We start from the raw sequence: 23,218 nt of genomic DNA on the forward strand, positions 1-23,218 counted from the left end.
TGGCAGGTGTAAACTAAAATCTTTTCCATACCTGCTTTGTATTCCTTCAGCAGCACAATCTTTAGGCTTCCACAGTGCTTTAGATCACAGTATTTAATAAAAATGGTGCCTAGTTTTTCTGGGAAGCATTGAGTTTTGATTATACTGATAAATTACACTGGTTATGCTGCATAAATGCATAGTGCTCAGCAGTACTGTAATCTTTAGTTTTCCTGAGATAGACGGAGCGGGATAACTTAATTATCTCTCAACTGAAAGTTATTTTCTCTTTGTTTCATACATCTTCTTGTTTCTTCCCCTGCCTCCCCCCACCCCCCATTGGGAAATATGAAGAACCACTAATAACTGTTTTGTGTATCTGCCTGTATTATTCTTACATTTCTGTCTGGAGATAAATAATCCAGTCCCTCTCCAAAATTATTCCATATATGAAGTTAGCAGCGCTGTGTATTCATTTTCTTTGGTTTTGGGACTCTGTCTTCTGGAGGCGAACGCTAATTTGTCTTTTATTTTGCAGACTTTTCTCATTCACTCTGTTTGACTGTTTATCTGCTTTGAAGAACTTTCTGTTTTGATAGAATAAAACCTAAATAGACTAAGACAAAAAGGAGTGCTTTTTTTTATTATTATTTCTTTTAATTATATATGCAATAATTATTTGAACTAGAAGAGAAAAGGTGACATGCCTCATTTTTAGTCCGACTAATTGCTGCATTTCCACATTAACCACTTGCAGTTTGTTCTTTGAACTTCCTGTTAGATCAGAACTAAGTTTTTGGTCCAGATTTTTAGAAACCCAGTGAATGCTTTCACTGAAGTGATGATAAAATCTTTGTCAGACAGCTAGAACGGTGCTCTTGGCTAACTAGCTTGACCATGTGCCATTGTGTGTGTTCACATGCTCTGAAGTTGTTTGTAATGATTGCAGTACAGCTTTAGCCATTGTTTTGCTGAAAAGATTGATTGAATCAAGGAAGAGAAGAATGTTCAATAGTAAAATAAAGCAGAAAATATCCCAGAAGTAATTATGTAACTCTGTCAAGACAGAAAGAGGTTGCTAGCTCAAGCAGAGTTGTTCAGAAACAAAACTGCCATAATCAGAATAGCTTACCAAGTCTAAAATAAATTCTTAAACAAGAGCAGCTTTCCTCACTGAGAACTTTCATATGTAAGTATTCTTTTTATATGCAAGTATGTAAGGAATTTTTACTTCTAGACTTGGAAGTTTTCTATCCAAGGCATGCACTGCCTTGAAACAGCTCTTGTGACAAAGAAGTGCTCATTAAAATCAAGGTTTTTTTCACTACAGAAGCATTTGTTTCTTGCTCATGTTCAGCTACTGTCCTCCTTCCCTCATAAACAGAAGAATATAGGCTTTCCTTGCTTCTGGGAAGCTGCTGAAGTGGAGATAATGTAAGAAGTAAGAAAAGAGAAAGGAAAAAACAAACAAAAAGCTGCTAATTTGGAAGACTTTATATTAAGGAGGGACAAAAGAGCTGCAAGTAACATGTAGCATTTTTTCACAACATAAAGAAAGTGTGTTTTTCTGCCAGTTTGTGTAATGACAGATTGATGAAATAAATTTAAAACTCATAGAAGAAAATTCCTTCTGTTAAAACATCTTTTATGAGACCACGTTTACAGTTTTGTTCTTTGCAACCAGTATCTTGAAGAATGTGCTCCCTGCTTGAAATACGTAATGTGCTGCCTGTTAATAAGTTGGGTTTTTATGATGAAAAGATGAAGTATTGCAAGATGTATTTCTCTCTTAACTGAACAGAAGCTGAATGGCTTTATAGCTCGTAAAAATGTGTTTTTGGCTTTATTACTCCAGCAAATGTCTTTTTGGAGCATTCCAAAGATAAAGCAGTCTTGCAAGCAATTAATATTTTTCAAATAAAATTGGTGGCAGATTCTGTTGCACAGTGGCACTGATTTGATGAATGCTCTACTGAAGTATTTGTTTTCAGTTCTGTTGGGACACTTAAATCACCCTGATCAGACTGGAATCTTTTTCCTTCCCAGAGTATGTATGACTGGTTTGTTATGAGTAGCTGGTCAGCCAAGTAACATCAGGCCATTGTTCTCCTCTTTGATTTTCATTTGTAGCTATACATTATGTTTATTTTACTTACTGATTCTGCCGGAATGAGAAATAGTTGTTGATTCTGCTGTGTCAGAACGATCATACCCAACCAAAAGCTTCCCCTACTCAGGGAGCTGGTGGAGTCACCGTCCCTGGCAGTGTTCAATAGGCATCTGGATAAGAAGCTAGGAGATATGGTTAAGTGGTTTTCTGTAGGTATGGTAAAGGGAGGTTGGACTAGATGATCTTGTAGGTCCTTTCCAACCTTATGATTCTATGATTCTGTGACAGCTTTGCAGATGTGCAACTTGTGCTTTATCTGATTTCTTGGCATAATGTCCCTGTTTATTCACGGTTGTGAAGTGCGAACCAAGGAGACTCCTCCACTGGGTCTGCACATTTCTTCCATTTTTTCAACAAAGTTCAGTATTTCCTTTCATTCTGTAGTGTTCCATCTTCAGGTGCTTCCTTAGTTCTCATTTAAGGTCCTGAAGCTTCCTCTGTTGGGGCCTGATTGTCCATCTGATGATACTCAACATTGCTGCTAGTTACAGCTTGCCTCTGAGGCTTGCACAGAGGCTTGTCTTCAATTATGCACAGCACCTTTGTCGCTGGGTTTTAGTTGATTGTCATTAATTCATCAATGAAATATAACTGTTAATAATTGTAAAGAGACTGCAAGTGATAACTTCTTTGGTATCTTTAAGTAAGCAATTGATAGCTTTTATTTATTTTTTCCTGAAACGGCGACTTTTATCTGAAAAGGTTTGTTTGTTTAGAATATAAGCTTTATTCCTTTTCTTAAAATCTCTTGCAAATGTTGGGATAAAGATCATCCCAGATCTATATTGTCCTACAATGTAGCGTATTCTACTGTGAGCTGCAGGAATTCAGGAGACAGGGTACAATTTATCACAGTCTGTTATTGGTCTACATCTTTATTCTACTTGTTTTGCTAAGTGTGGTTTATTGCTGTGCCTCTGTACTTTGGAGCTGCATATATAAAGATGCCTTAATCTTCCTACAGGTGTGTGTGTGTATATATATATATTTATATATGTATATATATGTTGAACCATCTCCTCCAATAATTGTCATGAGACAGTATCTAGTTAAATGATACAGGATTTTGTCTTGACAAAAAGACACATTCTGCTTCTGAAACACCATTTTGCCATTGCAGTATCCACAAGCCTGGCTAGCCTATACCTTTGCATGCAAAATACAAAAATACACATGAGCGGTGCTCTTGATTAATTGCTTATGACGCTCAGCAAGTCACTGCGATATCTTGAATACTCAAAATGTGTTTTGTTCCTCTCAGCTCTGCTCTCTTCAAAAGCCTCTCGGTTGTTTGAAATAATGCATTCCATAACCTACAACCAAGATTTATCTCCATCTTTTTTAGGTTGTTTGTTCTTGTTAATCCTTGTCTTTTACTCTGCTTTGGTTGTTTTTGGTGATAATTTTTTTCTTAACTGGCAACTTAGTTTTTAGCTCACTTTGCTTTGCCGATATTCTAATACATGGTAGTCAGGGATAGTTTCCTATCATCTTATCAAGCTTTATTTTGTCATTAAGAATGATACAAGTTTATTTCAGTTATGGAAAAGTGGACTTTCTTCTACTTTGTACCTGCTGAAATAAATTATCAATTAACTGCAGACTTACGGACCTTCTTGAGCATCCCTCCTAGAGGCACTCAAACTGGGCATGAATAAGAGAAGAAATAAACAACATAGCTTTTCTTTGTCTCTGCAGAGTTGACCCCTGAGGAGAAAGCCATGAGGATTGCCAAAGCTATGCGTAAGCAGTCATCAGAGGTAAAAGAGAAATGGGAGAACCTAAATGCCAGTGCCAGTATCTGGCAGAAGCAAGTAGACAAAGCATTAGAAAAACTGAAAGACTTGCAGTGTGCAATGGATGACCTCGATGCTGACTTGAAGGAGGCTGAAAATGTGAGGAATGGCTGGAAACCTGTGGGAGACTTGCTCATAGATTCATTACCAGATCATATTGAGAAAACTACAGTAAGTGTGGAATTCCTGCGGAATATTCAGCCTATTATGTTCCTCCATTCTACCATGATGTGAAATATTGTATACTCTATGTATTTAAACTCATATACAATGTAAACTGCTCTTTAAAGACTAGATTTGAGGTTACAAGGAAAATCCAATACTCTGTCACTTACTGTCAAGCAAGTAATGATTTGCAAGCAACAGAATTGTATGAAAAACAACATTAAATGAAAAATGTACTCTAGGATTTTTTTGCCTAGAAGTACTGTCTAACCCACAATTAGGCCATGGTTATTTTTGGACCTTTGCCTAAACACTTGCTGTGTATCAGCAAGCTGAGTCAGTTACCCTGGCAGATGTAACAGATGTAACAATCACATATAGCTACCTTCTTAGAAGAACTTTAAGAGCTCCTTTTGTCATATGAAGATATGTATGTATGTATATATATATACACAAACATTTTTTGATTTCTGCTCCTCAGCTTTCACAGACTTCATGTGCATTGTCTATTTTAGCTTCTGTGAGCAGAAATTTGCTTTTGTTTTGGCTTGACTTTTCTTAAGGATTACTTTAAAGGGAAAAACAAACATTACAGTGGAACATTCTCACGAGCATAACAATTCTTGCAATGAAGATTCCAGGCTGTGTATACAGGGCTCAGCATTCCAGTGTTGCTGCTCTTGGTGGATAGTAGTTGCCCTTTGCTTAAATGCATGGGTTATGTAGGGACCCAGTAATGCAGAGCACCTCAAAAAAAAAAAAAAAAAAAAAAAAAAAAGTAATAACATTATCCAAGAAAACTGCCTCTGATCATCAGGATTCTTTGGTAAATGCCTGATTCTAGAACATGCTGGGTATGCTTTTTTAAGAAAATCAATATAATAGCAGCAATATGATGCTATATCAGGGAAACTTCTGTTTCACAAACACACCTTTTCAGTTTTCAAGATCAAGAAGGAATTTGAAAAAGAGGATCCTGATATACTTGACAATCCATGACTTTCGTATCAGTAGCTGGTACTGGAAGAAGGAAGAGAATTTGCTTGTGAGATGTTCACTCAGAACTGCTCTTTATTTATACAGCAGCCTGTGGACTTCTGTGAAGTAATGTAGCCCTGTGTTAATTTCGTACTTATCAGTGGAAGTATCCTCATTCTCCGAAATTTTTTGCTACCTTCAGGTTTAATGGAACCTAAAATCTTGACACAGAGGCAGTAACATCACACATTTACATCCACAGTGTATCTGATTTGAGAAGAATAGTGCATCTTCTTTTCTTATATTTTAGTGTAGATACCAAAGCTATTGCTGCTGAATAGTTCTTTAATCTCCTGTTAAGAAGTGATTTGTTGTATCTCAATGGATTATTCTGTAGAGAAAAGTAAAGCAAAAGTCCTTTAGATATACATAGCTGTTTAAAAAATGAAACATCTTCTAAAGTAATAGAGGCATGATGTCCAGGTTCCAAGCAATTCTTTGCCAGTAGGTGCCTTCTTTTTCTGGACCTGATAAGAGAGGTTTTCAAGGGAAGTTAATAATTGAATTGTCCAAAGAATCTTTCTTTCCAGTTATTTTTGACTTGTTTCATGATGTTTAGCCAAGCCATTTATAGGAGTGAACAATTAACTACTCACAGTAAGAAAGAAATTTGATGCAGCTTTTCAACTGTAAATAAAGCTTGCATCAATTTTGTCTTAATGGTGTATTTAGTTCCGTTCGATTCAATAAACCTTTTTTTCTTTTTTTTTAGTCATGGTAATAGTTTTGCTGTACAGTTATAATCAGGTAAAACATTGTAGTCCTTTGTTTGTTGAGAAGGTACATTCCTTCATGCTTTGCTAATTCAATAATAGTTTTTCAATTGAATGTTTGTTAGCTGCTCCGTACTGGAAAACTGTAGTTCCTGAATACATTTTTTCTTAAGAGCTCTTGACAGTGACTGTATTTCTAAAGCTCATGCTCTGTTATAGTCTATTTCTATTTGAAAAGAAAGCTTCTAAAGCCATATGGCATCATTAATCACCTCATTGGAATCACAGTACTCTTTTTAGGGGTGGAATTTGAATGTGGGCACTTGGGTAAATTTCATGCAGTTTAGTTTTTACTTCTCTCTAAAGAAGTAAGCAATGAATGTTGAAATAAATGAACTTCCTTTGCTGGAGTGTTCTAGAGTTGCGTACAGTTGTTTAGCATAAGATGCTTTATTGGGCAAGTCAGCACTGTGATCAGTTTATTGCAGTTTTTTTCCTTGCTGCTCAGATGTCCATTGAGCATAAATGTTGGCCTGTTACTTTTTTAGGCTTTTAGAGAAGAAATTGCTCCCATCAACTTGAAAGTTAAAACAGTGAATGATTTGTCCAGTCAGTTGTCTCCACTCGACCTTTATCCGTCATTAAAGATGTCTCGTCAATTAGATGATCTCAATATGCGGTGGAAACTTTTGCAGGTATTCTTCAGAATGTGTGTAGTAGCTGTGGGGATGCTCATCACCTTTTTCTGTTCTCTTAAAAGATGCATTATTATTCTTTATTTGTTATTACTCTCTTTAAGATGTTGTTTGAGTGGTACAAAAGCAACAAGAGGAGTTTCCTTTTCTTCTGTGGCTTGACCAACAACTATTCCTTTCAGACTGTTTACTCACTCAAGAAACTACATTAATCTCTGGCGACTAGACCATTATTATAGTTTTTACCATGTCATAGCAGCCTTTTTACTGCATAAATCATTGTTACTGAAAGTGTGTGAATATTTATATTGCGCTTCCAGCTCATGAGAAAGCTGCTTTGTCTGGTTTTGATGGTTAAGTTTTTTGAAGGGAGTTTTTGCTTAGCATAATATAAGTATTAGTAAAGTTATGACAAGATGTAGGCTATTCCACATTTATCAGTATAAAACAGAAGAGGATATTCTGTGAGATATTCATATTGTTTCGTTACGATTTTCATTGATTAAATGGTCCGAGAAATGTAAATCAATGTGCCTGATTACAATTCAAACTAGTGCAGTCTTGCACTGAATAATTTAATGAAGTTTCTTATATTAGTTAAATATCATTTAGCAATCTTTGTTCTTTCTGATCATTATTTATTTGTTTATTTATTTATTTGTAGTAAATAATTATTGTCAGTCTTCTGCTATTTATTTATTTGCCTGGCTCCAAAGGGTAATATGAAGTATCTGAAAGAAAGGAGAAAGAGATGGGGGGAGGGTGTTACCTCCCTGTCTGAGAGCAGTAGAACAGAAGTTCTTTAACCCAGGGACTGGCTTCTGAGCTTCTGAATCTTCCCTCCCCTGAGAGATAGAAACTCATACATGTTATGTATGAACTTTCCTTTCCTAATATAATTTGACAGTTCTTTTTTTTCCCCTCAACTTGATTTAAATAAGCAACTAAATTGCTGCTGGATGCACTTGTGCAGTTTCAGTTAGTAAACTGGGAGGGAATCATCAGCCAGATTGGTTCTGTGTTGGAAAGGTATTGTGAGATCAATACAGCAAAACAGGGTCCTGCTGACTACAGATGTACAGACAACAGAAGGGCTGGAGAAGCAGTCAGAAACTTCAGTGGTCAGCTATAGCTACGTGAATATACTTTCAGTCATTATTGATCTGCAGTATTCATAAAAAAAAAAAAAAAAAAGACTGCAGTCTTTGAAAGGCACTTTCATTAAGTAAATATAAAATTAAATAGGAATGTAGCATTGAATACCTGGTAGCAAGTAAGTGCTATTGCATGACAGCATCTTAAATTTATTTAACTGAAAATGAGTGCATACCAGAGTTGTTATTGCCATGACTCTCATGTTACAAAGTAAATTTTGTACATACATATTTATGCTCAGGTGTCTGTAGAGGATCGCCTTAAACAGCTGCAAGAAGCACACCGTGATTTTGGACCTGCATCACAGCACTTTTTGTCCAGTAAGTTCTTTGAATTAATTGATATGTTTAATGTATGACTGCACAGAAGACTTTCTCAAAAACTGTTTGCCCATTACTGACTGCCCTCCAGGGTTCCCTCTGACCTGAAGGACAGGAATCTCCTATTCCACCTTATTAAGTGCCACTCTGTTTATATCCAGGGGTGTTTCATCTTTGCAGCCATGCTGACATACTGGTGTGCTGTCCTTGGGGGTTGCTGCAGTACCTTGCTGAGTTATGACTGCATCTTTCTTTGCTTTCTTCTCTGTCCTTTGTTTGCTACAAGGTCTGACCTGTCGCTACACATTCTTTGTGTTCCTAACCACATCTGGCCATTCCATGCTACCTCGGTCTTTGGCTTTGGTTCCATGATTGCTGGGATGACACAAGGGAAGTACTGCTTGGATTGTGTGCTATTAGGTGCTTCATGTCATAAACCCCTAGAAGTTCAATTAAAGGGGGCTGCAGGTTGCAAACCTGAATCACTTCTTCTTGAGACAGATATCTGTGAATCTTCTATTAAAAAAAAAAAAAGAGATGTAAGCATAGAATCTCCTAGCACTGCTAATAGAAGGCAAAATAAGATGTTTTGCTCCCATAGTCTCTGGTCTGATATATTTTTAATAGGTAGATGTGTTGTGATGTCAAGATCCTCAGTTTTCTGACCTTCTAGCCTATCTACCATCATCAAAGTTAACATTACAAATGCTAATCCAAGTAGCTTTCTGCTTTTTAACTGAGGGTTTGTATAATAAAATTGTTGCAAGAGTTGCAAGAAATTAACGTAAAAATGAGCAGCTCTGTCCCAGAAATTTTCAAGTATGTGACTGTATAGTTAAATAGTTAATATAATAGAAAACATCAAATAAATCTTGATTTCATCTTGAGGTATATGACAACAGTGTTCTTATTTTAAACTGATATTTAGTTTCTCAGTAAACAACATGGTAAGCAAGTTTTAGTGTTTAAAAAGATTGCAGCTGTTGGGCAAAATTAAGATTCTTTGGGTTACTTTTTTCTTTTTAAAAATGACAGAACATAACAGATTTTTTTGTTTATTTTTGTCTGCTTTTTATTTATTTTTTTTGTTTGTTTGTTTGTTTCCTATGTAAACCTCATTAGAAATATAGCATGGCGTGTAGCCATGTTGGGTTTTGTAGAGCTCCCAGGTCTTGTAACCTTGACCTGGACAGTGCACCAACATCAAGATTTGCTAAAAAGAATCTAAATAGAAAGGTACCAGACTTGCCATCTGGGAGATTAGTTATTCTAGTTTGTGTAATTTAAACCAATTAGGAGGCAACACAAAGAAGAAGTATTTTTCCCTACTCTAAATGGTTACTTCAGTCCTTTGTAGCTGTTAGGGCTGTTCAGCTCTCTTTGTCTTGATCAGTGAAAAAGTGTAGTTGACTGATCTAAAGAGAAAGGGAAATAAAAAAAGAAGTAGTGAAAGAGCCTACATGAAAAACAAGGAAGGCTGCCATGCAAGGTTGCTTATTTTGTTTGCTTTGGCTTGGATTGTTGTCCTCATTTGGCTTCTAGCGTGCTATAACAAATAATCACATTCACAGGACTATTAGCAGTAAACTGCAGTGGGAGCTGGGGGCAAGAGAGTCTTGAAATTTCAGAAAATGGCTTTGTTGCTGGATTAAACTTTTGTAGTATGATGTCCAAGGAGACTATGCAGAGCTTTATCAGCATGCTTCAGCCATGCTTAGGACATCTTCTCTCTACTTAAGTGGACACAGTGTTTACACTACATACAAAAGTAAAGAAGGGAAAATTTCTAAAATGCAAGTTGTGAGGTACTGCAAAAAGCTACAGATAAGTAGGAGTGTCCTGCAAAACCAAACAGTATGCAGTTATCCATGTAAAGTATTTGTTAAATTGAACAAAACAATCACACAACCCCTTCCCTGTAAAGAACAGGTAAGTCTTAATTCTCTTTCAAGAGCTTGAACAGTTAACAGAACTTAATACTTAAAACTTCGTATGAAGTCTGTTAAATGAAAGTCAGAGATAGTAACTTTAAAAGGAAAGCAATAAAAAAATCATTAAATCCTGAAAAATGAAGGGTTTATCCTGGCAGTTTGAAGTAGTGCGTGTTCTAAATCAAATTTTTCAAACCTTCTTAGCAACCATAAATGACTTCTACTTATAAGAAGGAAGTAGGGCTGCAGTTAGGATAAAATAACCTCAAACTTCTAAAGCTAAGATTATGATGCAATGCATGTGTCTCATACAAACTTTCATTTTTGAATGAAAAGCAGGTTTTAATCTGTTCTGATCTGAGTAGCAGCTCTTTTATGTACATTACCTACCTGGTACTCTTCTTGCAAGCCTCAACAAGAGTCCATAGCTTTCCTTCACATGATTTTCAACTGACTGGCTCCCAGTTGCCATTTAATCAATAAATTGTGCTAGCAAAACACCTGCTTCTGCCTGTTCATCAGACTCCATTCCCTTCATCCTCCAATTTCACTAGCTGTGGATAGTAATGTTTCGCTACATACTATGCCCACTACTGCTTAGTACTGCTGCTGGACTTCTTGGAAGACTAAATTTGAGAATTTATCCAGATAACCACTAAGAAAGGGCACGGGGATATTTTTAAATGATGAATGATGTGAGATTTGGCACTTCTGAAATGCCATGAAGTAAGAGACTGAGCAATATTAGGAAGCTAATATTTATTACAATTTATAATCTCATCAGTTCTATGCAGAATGCAATTGCTTCTCTTTTCAGTGTTTTTGACATGGTAGGAAGCTCACTGTAAGCTAATGATCCATACATTTTACGTGTCCTTAATAGGCGAAGAAGTCTCATAGTATGTTATCCTCAGCGAAACAAACAACAAACCCAAACACTGTGCTGTTGTCTCAGTCCTTTAAAAGCTAACTTATTTTTTCTACAATTTCACTTATGTTCTAAGATCCACTCCTCTCTGTTTTGTTTTGTATACTCTTTCTTAGAAGAATGCATAAATGTACACAGAGCACAGCACTGGCTCTGTGTTCCCTAACAAATGGTGTGGGCTTTCTGTGTCCTGCTCAAAGTATCTGAGTGGTGTTCAGCCTTTAACTAATATCTGCAGCCCTGATAGCGAGTGCCAGAATCGATAACTACTTTGTTCACTTTTCATCGAGAGACTGATTTTAGAACAAAATGGAAATTTCATTTTGCAAAGGTCTGTGCAAGTACGGAAAACTGGCAGTGCTTTTAGAAAAGTTGTTCCCAAATAAAGTATGACTCGATCCATTATAATAAGTAGATAAATTTATTGGGTTGTTTAGTCCATATCTGTGTCACCGCAGAATATCTATGGTCAGTCATAGCACATAAATCCAAATGTATACTACCTGTGGCCAGATTTTCTCCTGGTTAGCTGTCATAATTAGTGTAGTAATGCCTGACTTGTCATAGGTGCCAAAGTGCAGCATTAAAAAATGAAACTGTAAATCCAATGGCCTCTGTCACCTACCTGTTTGGTTTATTTGTTTTTTGTTTTCAGCATTATATATTGTTTGGTTTAACCACACAGTTGTTTGCTCACTTTTCCCTTTCTCACTGGGATGGGGGAGAGAATCTGGGGGATAAAAAAACCAACAAAATAGAATTAGTGGGATAAGGTAAAGCTGAGTTTTATGAAGATAGAGAAAAGGAAGATGGGATAAAAAAGATAATAGTTGTTACAAATATATATATTTATATTAATGCATACAAGTGATGTACAAGCAATTGCTCACCGTCTGCTCTGCTAACCCCTGAGCTGCAGAAGGATACCTGATTAATTGTTTCTCTATACATATCCAAATGGAGGTGAAAGGCATATGGAGAGGCCAGGTTCTTCTCACTGGCATGCAGTGATTGGACAAGGAGCAGTGGCCTTAAACTTGTACACAGGAAGTTCTGTACTAACATGAGGAAGAAATTCTTTACAATAAGGGCAACAGAGCAATGGAACAGGTAGCCCAGAGAGGTTGTGGAATCTTCTTCTGAGGGTATATCCAAGGCCTTGTTGGATGCCTACCTGTGCAAAGTACTGCAGGGAATCTGCTTTAGCAGAGGGGTTAGACTCAATTAACTCTTGAGGTCCCTTCCAGTCCCTGTGATTCTGTGAACTCCTACCCTTTTCAAAAATTACGTGTGATGTCATATGGTATGGAGTATCCTTTTGGCCAGCTTAAGTCAGCTGTCCTTATTCACAAGGGCTGAGAATACTGCAGCAGCCTTGGCTCTGTAAAGCACTGCTCAGCAACATCTGGAAACAGTGGTTTTTCTCTTAAAAACAAAGCATAGCATCATACCAGATGCTGTGAAAAAAAACAAAACACAACTCTTTTCCAGCTGAAATTAAGACACATATTTACATATAATTACATATTGCATATAATATATATTGTTTTGTATTTATATATTTCTTAGGGAATAATACATATTTTATATACACATATTCTAGTATGTTATATTACATATTGATATTACTGTACGTACTATGTTGCGTATATTAATATATAATAAAATTGAATATTGATGGAAAGCTTCAGCTTCTACTGCTTTACTACCAACATATGCTTCTGATGTTATGGGCCAATGTAATAATTATTTATTTACTTAAAAGCAAAGATATTACTTTCTGAGTATCCCTTATATATGATTTCTTATGTAAACATTATATGTTAATGTTATTTTACATTTATATGTGTATGTTTATATATATAGTTAAATATATTTAGCCATTACTAAGTTTTTCCTTCACCAAGTAATTACCCCTTACTGCAAACATTATTTTCATCATTAGATAGTAATAGACATTTCCTCTAATTTTTCCAGTGAAATAACGCTTCTACTCAGCTCAAGTCATTTCCAAAATATTCTTGTCAGATAATCTGTCTCTCTATACGTTAACCTCATGTTTCTTAACCTATAAGCCATGAAATGTTACACAGTCCAGGAAGAGATCACAATCATTAAATTCTTCAGGGAACAGCTGGCTTGGAAGAGGGTTAGGCCTGTCCCTCTCTGCCAACCTATTGGTCCTTATGCTGCTTGTTAAAGGATGTGAGATGAAAGAGTTGCTATCAAATGGATTATTCAAAGAGGGATGAACTCAGAAGTAATCTCTGCAGCAAATTAAATCAATCAAGAGCTTTAATTACGTAAGATCCAAAGTGGGTCAGAGCTGCATCTTGTTATAACAGGTTTTTAAACAGAGGTCTTAGTGCCTAGGAATAGGCACTCTGTTTTAAAAGTACTTGTGTGTTGTTGGGTATAGATTCATCCCATTGCAATAAACAGCTGTACCTACATGTCTTTTCAATCTTCACTTCTATGTCACGTTCAGTGAAGTGAGTTTCTTCTATGGTAAAACCCTAATTAAACAGGCAGTAGTCTGGTAGTTTCTAACAGGCCTTGTATGTTCCTGAGGTTCTTCAACATATATGGCCACTTCTAAGGTATGTATATATCAGGAGAGTCCTATTGACCTGAACACTTTTTCCTATTTTATCTTTAGATAAGTGGAATAAGTAGAATTGTAGTGTCATGTGTGATCTTATGCTTTTTGCAACATGGTAGGCTGAAGGCTTCTTGGTGTTACGATGATACCTCTTGACTTATTAGACTTGCAGAAATCCTGCTATTCAGCAAGAAGTGCAGACAGCTTTTCAAGCCGTTGTTGTTGTAATGTAAAGCATTAATCGATATTAATCTGTGTTGCAAATAGGAACTAAGGAATTGTTATAATTAGGAATAAAGTTGATATTTCTCCTTTTTGTTCTGTTGTTGACTAGTGTAGTTGTGGAAGCATTTATTTTCATAACTGAAGGTGGTGATAGTTCTGTGGAGGTGGGAAAACTACTGTCTCCATTTCTCTGGATGGATAGCTTGCTTGTTCAGAATTTATTATCCTTCTTTGAAGTAGAATCACCACATTTATTTTATTTCCAGCTTGGCATCAAGTAGATGCCTAAAATCATCTTGATAGATTAGAGTCATTCGCTCCAGCTGATTTTCTAATTACTGAATATTATTTGGGAAATTATAGTTGTTCCCATTTAATTTATTGAAACTGTTTCAATTGTAAAATAAATAAATATAGTTGGATTTTTTGACAGGTGTTTCTAATAATCACCTTCTGTTTATTTCCTCAGCCTCAGTACAGTTTCCATGGCAGAGATCTGTTTCACATAACAAAGTGCCCTATTATATCAAGTAAGTTTGCCTTGTTTCTTTGTAAACTTTCTTTAAGCAAAAAAAAGGAATTTAAGACCATAAACTGGTGGGAAAAAATAGGTGGTAAGTAGTAACTAGAAGTGTTATTAAAAGTCTTTCTCTATGTTGTTACACTGCATACACTATATGTTTTCATGTTTGTTGTTTGGCATGCTCTATCATTTCAAAATACCTCAAAACAAAGTCGGTGACAAACCTTAACCAAAACCTCTTCTCAAACATGAGAAACAATACAGACACTCCATTGTAATATGGTATTGGTATTCAAACTAAGGAAATCCTTATGTGTGTGATTCAAAGTATAGTGGCAAAATGCTACATAATGCACAAATGCACATAATGTGTTAGCAGAATGGTGGTAACTAATTTTAATAAAGCACATAATATTCCACAAAAGTCCTGCAGAAATACATGTTTTGATCACCCTCCTGTCGTTGTACATAACATTTAGGAAGTATTTATGGAGCATAATCTTAGTGTAAATGTAGCATTAATATAAATATAAAACTGTAGAAATATCTTAGCTACCAAATAAAATAGTTATTTGTTTTGGAAACAGTAAAAAGTAATTAGTTTTGGAGTAACGGTGATGTTGATGTGTTCTAGTGGAAGCAGTAGAGCTAAGCTTTGGATTTTTTCAGTCCACAAGCAATTATTTATGTACTGCTTGCCTGTGCTTTAAAGGTCAAAGATTGCAGCTTTGAGAAAAAGATAGCTCTTTGCTAGAGAGGTAGATGAAAATTTAAGAAGATACAGTGAGCAGTAAGCGAGACCCAGAGGTGCTGGTTTTAGGTTGATTGGCATCTCTGTTAAAATGTTATTGGTTTGAGATTTAAGTCTGTAAGATAACACTGAATTGGTTTGGCACATAATTCATCTTAAAAGACCATCAGTGAGGACTTTATACTATTGCATATCTTCTCTGTCATAAATTTGAGAGCCACATTTTGCGCTTCGAATAATTTATGAGTTCTTGAGAGCTCTGAAAAAGAGGCGGTGGTAAATCTTTTTGTTTATCTATGTTGATCAAACCTATTTCTATCGCTCTTGAGGTATGACAGTTGTTTTTAAACTGTGATCTGAAGACAGGGGCTTTTGTTTTGTTTTGTTTGTTTGTTTAAGGAATGTGTGGTAGGTAACTGGAGAAAGGAAAAGCTTGCTCTAAAGATTCTTGAATGCTCTATAGATGGGTTGCAAGTTCTGCAAGTTCTGCAAGTGGTGGCAAAAGGCTCTGATTATGTTAGAGGAGAGAGGATTCTCCCACATCCCCTACTGAAAAAAACTGGATGGAGATGCTTCCCAACTTAGGGCAGCAATGCAGTGAAAGTGATCACACTTACTGCAGCAATTCAAAGAAAACTTTGAATTGTCAGACTATACAAAACAAGAAGAAAAGCACCCTTATGCAATCTTAATTTGTGAAGGAAGCCAGCTAGTGCTGAAAAACAAAACATAGGATTTCTCAGAATTTATTTTTTTGAATGATGTTGCACAAGACATTTGACAAAGGGAAAATGTAGGACAAAATTGCTGATGGCCAAGGTCTTCTCAGAAGAAGAGACCACTGGTTTATTTTGTGGACGGTATTAGTGAAGTAAGAAGAATTAACTACTATATCTTGAAGATAACTTTTCCAGCAACCCATCCCTGATTTCAGCATCTTATGTGCTGCTGAAGTAATATCTTGATAATACAATTTAAGACAGCAATGGTGGTTGTTACTTTATTCTGAAGGAACAGACTGAGAAAAATGCAAAAATCTTTTTTATTGCTTTGTAATGATGTCTTGGAAACAGAAGGGAAATTTAGTATGCATCTCAGTAATTTATATTGTTTGAGATCAGTCATATTTAATTTTTTATGGTAAAAGTTTCATGTTCAAGGATATTGTTAAAAGGTATCAGTTCCTCATTTTGAGAGCTAGAAGGGAAAACAGCAGGACAAGGAGAATAAAAGTATGATTCAATGACTGTTGTCAGAGAACTGAGAATTTTTAAAGATTCCTTTTGAATGTCGAATAAATTCTAATTGAAATCAGGATGGTTTGCTTATTTTATTTTTATAATTCTGGATAGGACCACGCATCACCATAATCAACCATAAATTCATACCTTTATTTCATTTTTGCTGCTCTTTTGTGAGTGTCCTTGAAATAGAAATGATAAATATTTAGGAAGTGACACAATGGCAGATGATGATGTAGTGGTACCTCTGTTGAGATGAATGCTTTTAAAAAGTACTGCACTCTGCAGTTTTATTGCATATAGAGAAAGAAGTTCTAAAAAAATAGAGAACTGCAGCTAACGAGGCAGGAGGGAGTCCTTCAAGGAATGTGAAGCTGTAAGGAGAACGTCAGAAGGATGCAAGATGTCTCTATTTTCAGATGAGAAGCTTTTGTTCTGTTTGTTTCTTGATCCTGATGTTAAATTGTATTTACATGCACGGAGAGAAGCCTCTTTCAGGAAGAGGACGTTAATGTGTAATGTTGGAGAGCATTTATTAGCGCACTGTATGCCTGCCTCTTTGCTGTATTTAATCACGTGCACATGAAAGATTTGAATGGCAGTATACAAACTCCTTTAACCCATAAGTTCATACTGAAGCAGTTTGAGTTTGGGACATTTTGGAAAGGATTGACTCCTCTGCTTGGATGGATTATAATGCATCGAGATTGGGTTTGTTATGGTGTGTGTGCTCAGTGTAACGGCAGGTATTCAGTTAACTGAACTTACTCACTTGAATTGTTTTATTTTGCAAATCAGATTTCCCAACTGGATTTGCTTCTGCTGAGGTGATTTTATTTCGTTCTTTTTGCCTCCTTATTTGACTTTTTTTCTTAATGGCAGTTGGTAGAGGTTTTTGTATTTCTGTAGTCTGAGTCTTCTCTGTAGCAGCAGAATTCAATCAATGAAAACACAAATCTGTAAAATCTGGATTATGTTGAGACAAAGCTTAGTCTTTCATACATTGTAAGAGAATCAGACTAAAAAGTAGTATGGAAAATGATACAGCATGCATGGATCTTACTAATCCATTCTTGCTAATGAAACTCAAGTTTGGACGAATGGTTTGGCAAACATGCCACTGAATGCATCTTTCTTAGGATGGTTTGCAAAATTTTCAGAACTAATAAGGAGTATTTTCTACTATTTTTCATTTATAGCTAGTTGAATTGCACAAATAAGAAATTATTGGGCTGTAATGGAAAACTGCAAAAAACAGCCCTATATAACATGGCCCTTCAATAAAAATACCCTGAAGCGAAGGAGAAGAATAAAGGGGACACTATGTATGATCTTTAGAAATCATTGAGGAACACACAAGTCACTGAAAGGAATGTACAGAAAATATAATTACCCTGGCAGTTCTCACTGTTGTTCATTTAACTGTAATTTAAGTGTGCTTTGGTTGTATTCCTTTCAAAGCCATAATTTAGTAGATATTTGTACTGTGCAAAAGAAACAAAAGGAAAATGCAGAAAGGGTCACAGTGAGTTTAATCTCATGCAGAGCATTAAATGGGGAGAGCAGTTTCTTGGTGTAATCATTAAATTGATCAATATCAAACTCTATAGTCATTCTGGTTACTTCTGTCACACTGCAAAGGGGCTGGCATCATTGTCTTAAAAATTGCATTTTATCACCTCCCATATCATGTTCGGTTTTATGTGGGAAAGGGATGAAATGCTTTCTGCATCTAGATTTTTTTTTTTCCCAAGGCTGTTCAAGAAATCTGTCTGGATGGTTGTTTTATGCCTGTTCAGGGAAGAAGAGAGTTAATGGAACGGAGAAATTTAACGTTTTTCTTACTCTAGTTGTAACCGTAATTCCATTCTTAGGCGTATTAAGAAATATCTTCTTTAGAAGGAAGAATAAAATATAATTTGCAGAAAGCGGTGGTACAAATTTCAGTTTTTGAGATTTTCTTCAATTACTGTTTGCCACACTGGTCTTCATTTTCTATTAGAGAAATACAGTAGTATGTTTTCTCTGGAGGGATTTCAAAATATCTGCATATAAATTGCTCCACCAACCTCTAAAATACATTATCCTTGCAATGCCTTATGCCAACTCTTTTTTTCACCATAAAACAGTATTTTGTAATGGACTTTTAAAAAAATACATAAATAAAAAAATCAAAGCTATGGGCTGTCTGGCTAAAGTACCATGGTTTCTGTAAATCAGAAGTATTCAGAGTATTCTTATTCCTTCTGAAATCTGCCAAGGACAGCAAACTCAGAGTTCTGTGTTCTTTAGGTTCATTTGTAATCAGTAAAGACCTCAGTAAGCATTTTGGACAAATTGCTACAAGAGCAGAAAGCTTCTTAGCAGGGATTCTGGGTACTGTTTCAGAGTCGTCTTTCAAGCTGCTTGCCAGTGACTATCAACAAATGTATATACTTGGCCCGTAGTAAGTAATTGCACACAAGTTTGCTTTCTATATATTTATTGCAGAGGAAAAGCTAAAAAAGAGTGAATTTATTTATTTCTTCTTGTAAGTCAAAGAAACAAACGGAGATTGGCAACTTGTTTCATTTGCTTTGATAGGATTCTTATTTCTAGAGATCATAAGTGCTTATTGTCTGTCAGCTCATTTACAATCATCATCTGTTTTCAACAGGAATTATCTTTACTGATTATAATTAGAAAGCAAACATAATGGATAAGAAGCAGCTTGTAAGGGCAAATGTTTGTCACTTAAGCTTTAGAGAAGTTCATTAATATGTAGGGTTTTTAAAAATTGGAATATTATAACTGTAATGTTTGGTTTTAGTTATTTAAATTTACACAAATACATTTAGACTTTTTAAAATTACACTGTTTTGCCTTGTAATCTATTCATGAATGAGTGTTTTATGTTGTTCCTTGTACTGTGATGCTAAGTTTCAGCAGAACTGAAACACTCTTAATTCTGAATAACTCAGTTGTCTGATACTAACCAAAAAAATGATACTGGATCTTGTGGCTTAGTCAGTGAAATACTTAAAATTCTTTACTGACTAATCTTGCCATACATTACTTTGTTTGAACTACAAAGACACATCAGTGATCACCTACACCAAGGAGTTTACTTTTGGAGAAGCAGATGCTATGAAAAATGAGCATATGAACATTTGCCAGCTTTAGATCATGAAGAAGTAGTATTTATGTTGTGAAATTTTAGATCTATCTAAATAAAACTAGACCTTTTATTTTGATATTATTTGTAAATGTTGATTGGAATATTCCTGACGATATACTAAGCAATTTTGTAAATGGTTCTAAAAAGCTATTGAACTGAAATGGTGTTCTGATGGCAATAAGATGAATCTGATTTTTCTGTATCTTCTTGTATGCAAAAAAATTGGCCCTTCAGTCTGAAATTTCTTAGGATGTTGTAACTCAAAGATTAACTTCTTGCTTGTAACTTTGCAATTTGAGAATCATTGGACTTTAAACCGTGAGACCAGGAGTAAACACATTTGTTGTTTTAGCACAGATCAAAGAAACTGGGGACAGAACTTGCACAGTAGCTGCATGAAATGATGAAAGACTGTAGATTGTCTGCCCTTGTTAAGTGCCTCTTTTGAGTTTTTTCAGTTTAGTGCGGTGACTGAAAATGACAGACTTTTCTCGAGTTTTGATAAGTTTGCGTGTAAAATTCTTCTTTTTCCCCCATTCAGCTTTTGCATCATTCCAAATTCAGATTCAGGTTAGCTTCTTTGCAGCCTTAGTTTTCCATCACTGAAAGTTACAGATTATTTTCTGTAGGAAAATAACATTTCTTCATGGTCTTTGATAGATAGATACCAGCAGGGCTGAATTTTCCAGAAGACTTCTTAACCTCTGTGTGGTGAAAACAACTCATTCAGTTCTCACTAATTGCCTTCTGGACATAGCAGAAATTATAAACGCCAGTGAAATCAAGTTTCAGTTCTCTTCGTGATGTTGTAAAATGATTTTGCCTCAAATCTTCAGAAAAGGAGTAGAACAATTTTTATTTTTTTTTAAAAAAAAAAACAAACAACAGTGCAAGTTGCCTGTCTTGCTTTCACTGTTTATGGACCTTTGATGTAGGGATGATACTTTTCCAATATGTATGTTGAATGCCTATAAAGAAAATGTGCAATCCTTTATTATGAATTTTATTGTTCTTGTAGGTCTTATATGTGCTATTTATGTTTAGCAAACAAGGTGTCAGAGAAGCAAAGGAATTCTACCTTTATTCTCTGGGTGATACCTGACATTGTAACTAAAGCAGTGCGTGTTTTAAATAGATTTCTAATGGCATGAGCTTGCATAGAAAGGAGCCACAAGATCGTGATCACAAAGATCTCCCTTGGTTTAATCCAGTCTGGCTTATCTCTTATAGTCTATCTAGTACTGTGAAGCTTCCAAGCAAAATTGTCAGTGCTTGATCTTCTTGCGTTAGTAACGCGAAAACTACTGGATCTGCAACAGAGAAAGATCTTATTTCTAAGAGCTGCTCTACCAACCAAATCACCAGAAAGCACTGTGGTTTGCATGCCTCTTGTTTGGAGTGTTTAATAAAATGACTCCTTTGTCTGAGGATTTTATTTGTAGCATAGAAAGATTATCTGCACACATAGAAATCCTTGCATATTATGAAATTTTTATCAAAACTTTGTGCTAGAGAATGTCATTGAATCCAACCTTCCCCACAGGTGTTTGTTTGTTTGTTTGTTTTTAGCTCTTTTTTTAATTTATAGACACCTTTTTTCCCCCCTCACCCCATTCTCTGTAGTCTTTCTTTGGTGTCTCAAAAATGAAGCCTAACTTGTGGAATATGTTTAGTGGATGGACAGATCCTAACCAGAGCAGTGGCGTTGCTGACTCCTTTGATGTAAACAGGCTGTTCCATCTGTGATTCACTCACTGTCAGCCCACTCCTCTTCTCTTTTGGATCCATGTATGATTGCCAGGCTGCTCTGGATGACTTCTTTCTATATGAGAACTTTCTGTATGAGAGGGGGAGGATCACCTCCCTTGACCTGCTGACCATGCTCTTTTTAATACACCCCAGTATGCCACTGGCCTTTTTGGCCACGAGGGCACACTGCTGGCTCATGGCCAACCTATCATCCACCAGGCCGCCCAGGTTCCTCTCAGCAGAGCTCCTCTCCAGCAGATCATCCCCTAGCCTGTACTGGTGCATGCAATTATTCCTCCCTAGGTGCAAAACCCTCTTGTGCTCTGCCAGTCTGCCTGTTCTCAATCCCAATTTTAAACGGTTAATGAAATAATGATGACATCCCATTTAACATAGTAGTGCAGATATTTGGCAGCTTCAGGACTAGCTTTGAGATTATTTTACAGCCATTATATTATATTTCTGTTCCTGTTTACTGAATGCATATATCTCCTAACATAATGTAATTTGTTTTATACTTGGGTTTGTGAGAGTGCTGTACAGTCAGTTACCTTTACTTTGGCACCACACCAAACCCTGATACATCCTTCTTTTCACATTGGCTTCTTTGTGATTTATTCATATTTCCCCTGCTAGGGGAAAAATTGTATAGCTACTTGTTTTCTGAAAAGACTTTTCTGGACAAGGATGAACATAACGCTGTTTTAAAAATGTCTTTCTAGATACTGAAAAACCTGTTTTTTAAATACTGGTGTGTCTTGACTTTGGATTTCAGCATATCAAGACCTTGAACACACCAACTAGAATTTGAAAGAAACCTTGAATGCGATTTCCGCAGTGATATTATCAAACTTACAGTTCAGGAAAGAAGGTCAACTTAGTCAGGGTTTAAATACATAATAAAAATAAGGATTGTATTCAAATAGAGGGGTATACTTCAGCCCTTTCCTGAATTTTGAACACTTGAAAGTCAACCAGCACCTTAACAGAATATGTTATTTGGATTGTATTTTGAATAAAACCCTCATGTTTAAATATAGTCATGTGCAGGGCTTTTCCTTCCTTTCAATCATCTGTAATAATAATAATGACAAAGAGGATTCATTCATACTAGATTAATAAGAAATACATATTTGGCTATGAACTTCCATAAAAACCACCTCAAAAATCCATGGTGGTGTCAGTATCCTAGTGGGAAAGATTGGCCTAATGAGAAGAGAGAAGTCGACTGCAAAGGCCTAGACCAGACCCAAACTTGGAAAGGTCACACTGGTGTACAGAATGCAAAATGGTACTTGGATCCCCAGTGCAGAGGCACAGTGCGTGCACTTTGCAGTAGTGTATCTCAGCAGGGTGCAGTGTAAAGATCATAGTATCATAGTCTCGTGCAGGTTGGAAGGGACCTTAGAGATCATTGAGTCCAACCCTCCGGGATTCGAGCCTCTGTGTAGCAGAGCGGCACTTCTACCACTTGCGCCACAGGGGGGATTCGAACCCAGGGCCTCTGGTGTTGCAACGCGGCATTCCTACCACTGCGCCACCGGGGCACTGTAGCGTGAAAGATAGACTTTCAACACTTATTTTGTTTGGAGCCTGCCTCCACTTCAAAGAACTTGTTTTGTCTCTGTACACTTTTGCAGCAGGGGCCTTCTAGACTCTGGTTTTGCACCACTTAGCATAAAAGGGTTCATTCTTCATTGGTTATGCAGTAGAAAGTGATAATAATCAATGATAAATTATTGTGCATCCTCTAAGGCACAGCTGTGCGTACAGTGTGAAAATACAATATACACTACATTTAATGGACATTTGAAGTCAGTATTTACAACAAAATACTCCTGTGCATAAGAAAAATGTGTGTGAATTTTTAAATAGAAGCAAAAATTAAATAAGCCATGCTCTGTTCTCATTAATTATTATCTGCTAACCAAGCATCACTACCTTTTCATTATAAACTTGTAAAGTGAGTACTACGATTCTTTTAACACAGCTTCTTAAATTAATTTTGTAACAAATTGATACTAATTGATGCTGCCTGTTGAATTTCAATTCTATGATACTTTGCAGATTAAGCGTGGGA

The 23,218-nt window shown here is 36.1% G+C and overlaps 1 protein-coding gene across 9 annotated transcripts in view; it reads left to right on the forward strand.

Annotated features, from left to right (window-relative positions):
* The window catches only part of UTRN (utrophin), a 326,938-nt gene that overhangs the window by 251,872 nt on the left and 51,848 nt on the right, over positions 1–23,218 (forward strand). For all 9 annotated transcript variants that reach the window (XM_085541440.1, XM_015858078.3, XM_015858082.3 and 6 more), the window contains 4 exons: positions 3,848–4,116; positions 6,410–6,556; positions 7,953–8,031; positions 14,187–14,247. In XM_085541440.1, coding sequence (XP_085397566.1) covers positions 3,848–4,116; positions 6,410–6,556; positions 7,953–8,031; positions 14,187–14,247 — 556 coding nt within the window. The remainder of the gene's footprint in view (positions 1–3,847; positions 4,117–6,409; positions 6,557–7,952; positions 8,032–14,186; positions 14,248–23,218) is intronic.

Source organism: Coturnix japonica, chromosome 3 (genome assembly GCF_054131305.1).
Source record: "Coturnix japonica strain WE chromosome 3, WE-NBRP24, whole genome shotgun sequence".
NCBI lineage: Eukaryota > Metazoa > Chordata > Aves > Galliformes > Phasianidae > Coturnix > Coturnix japonica.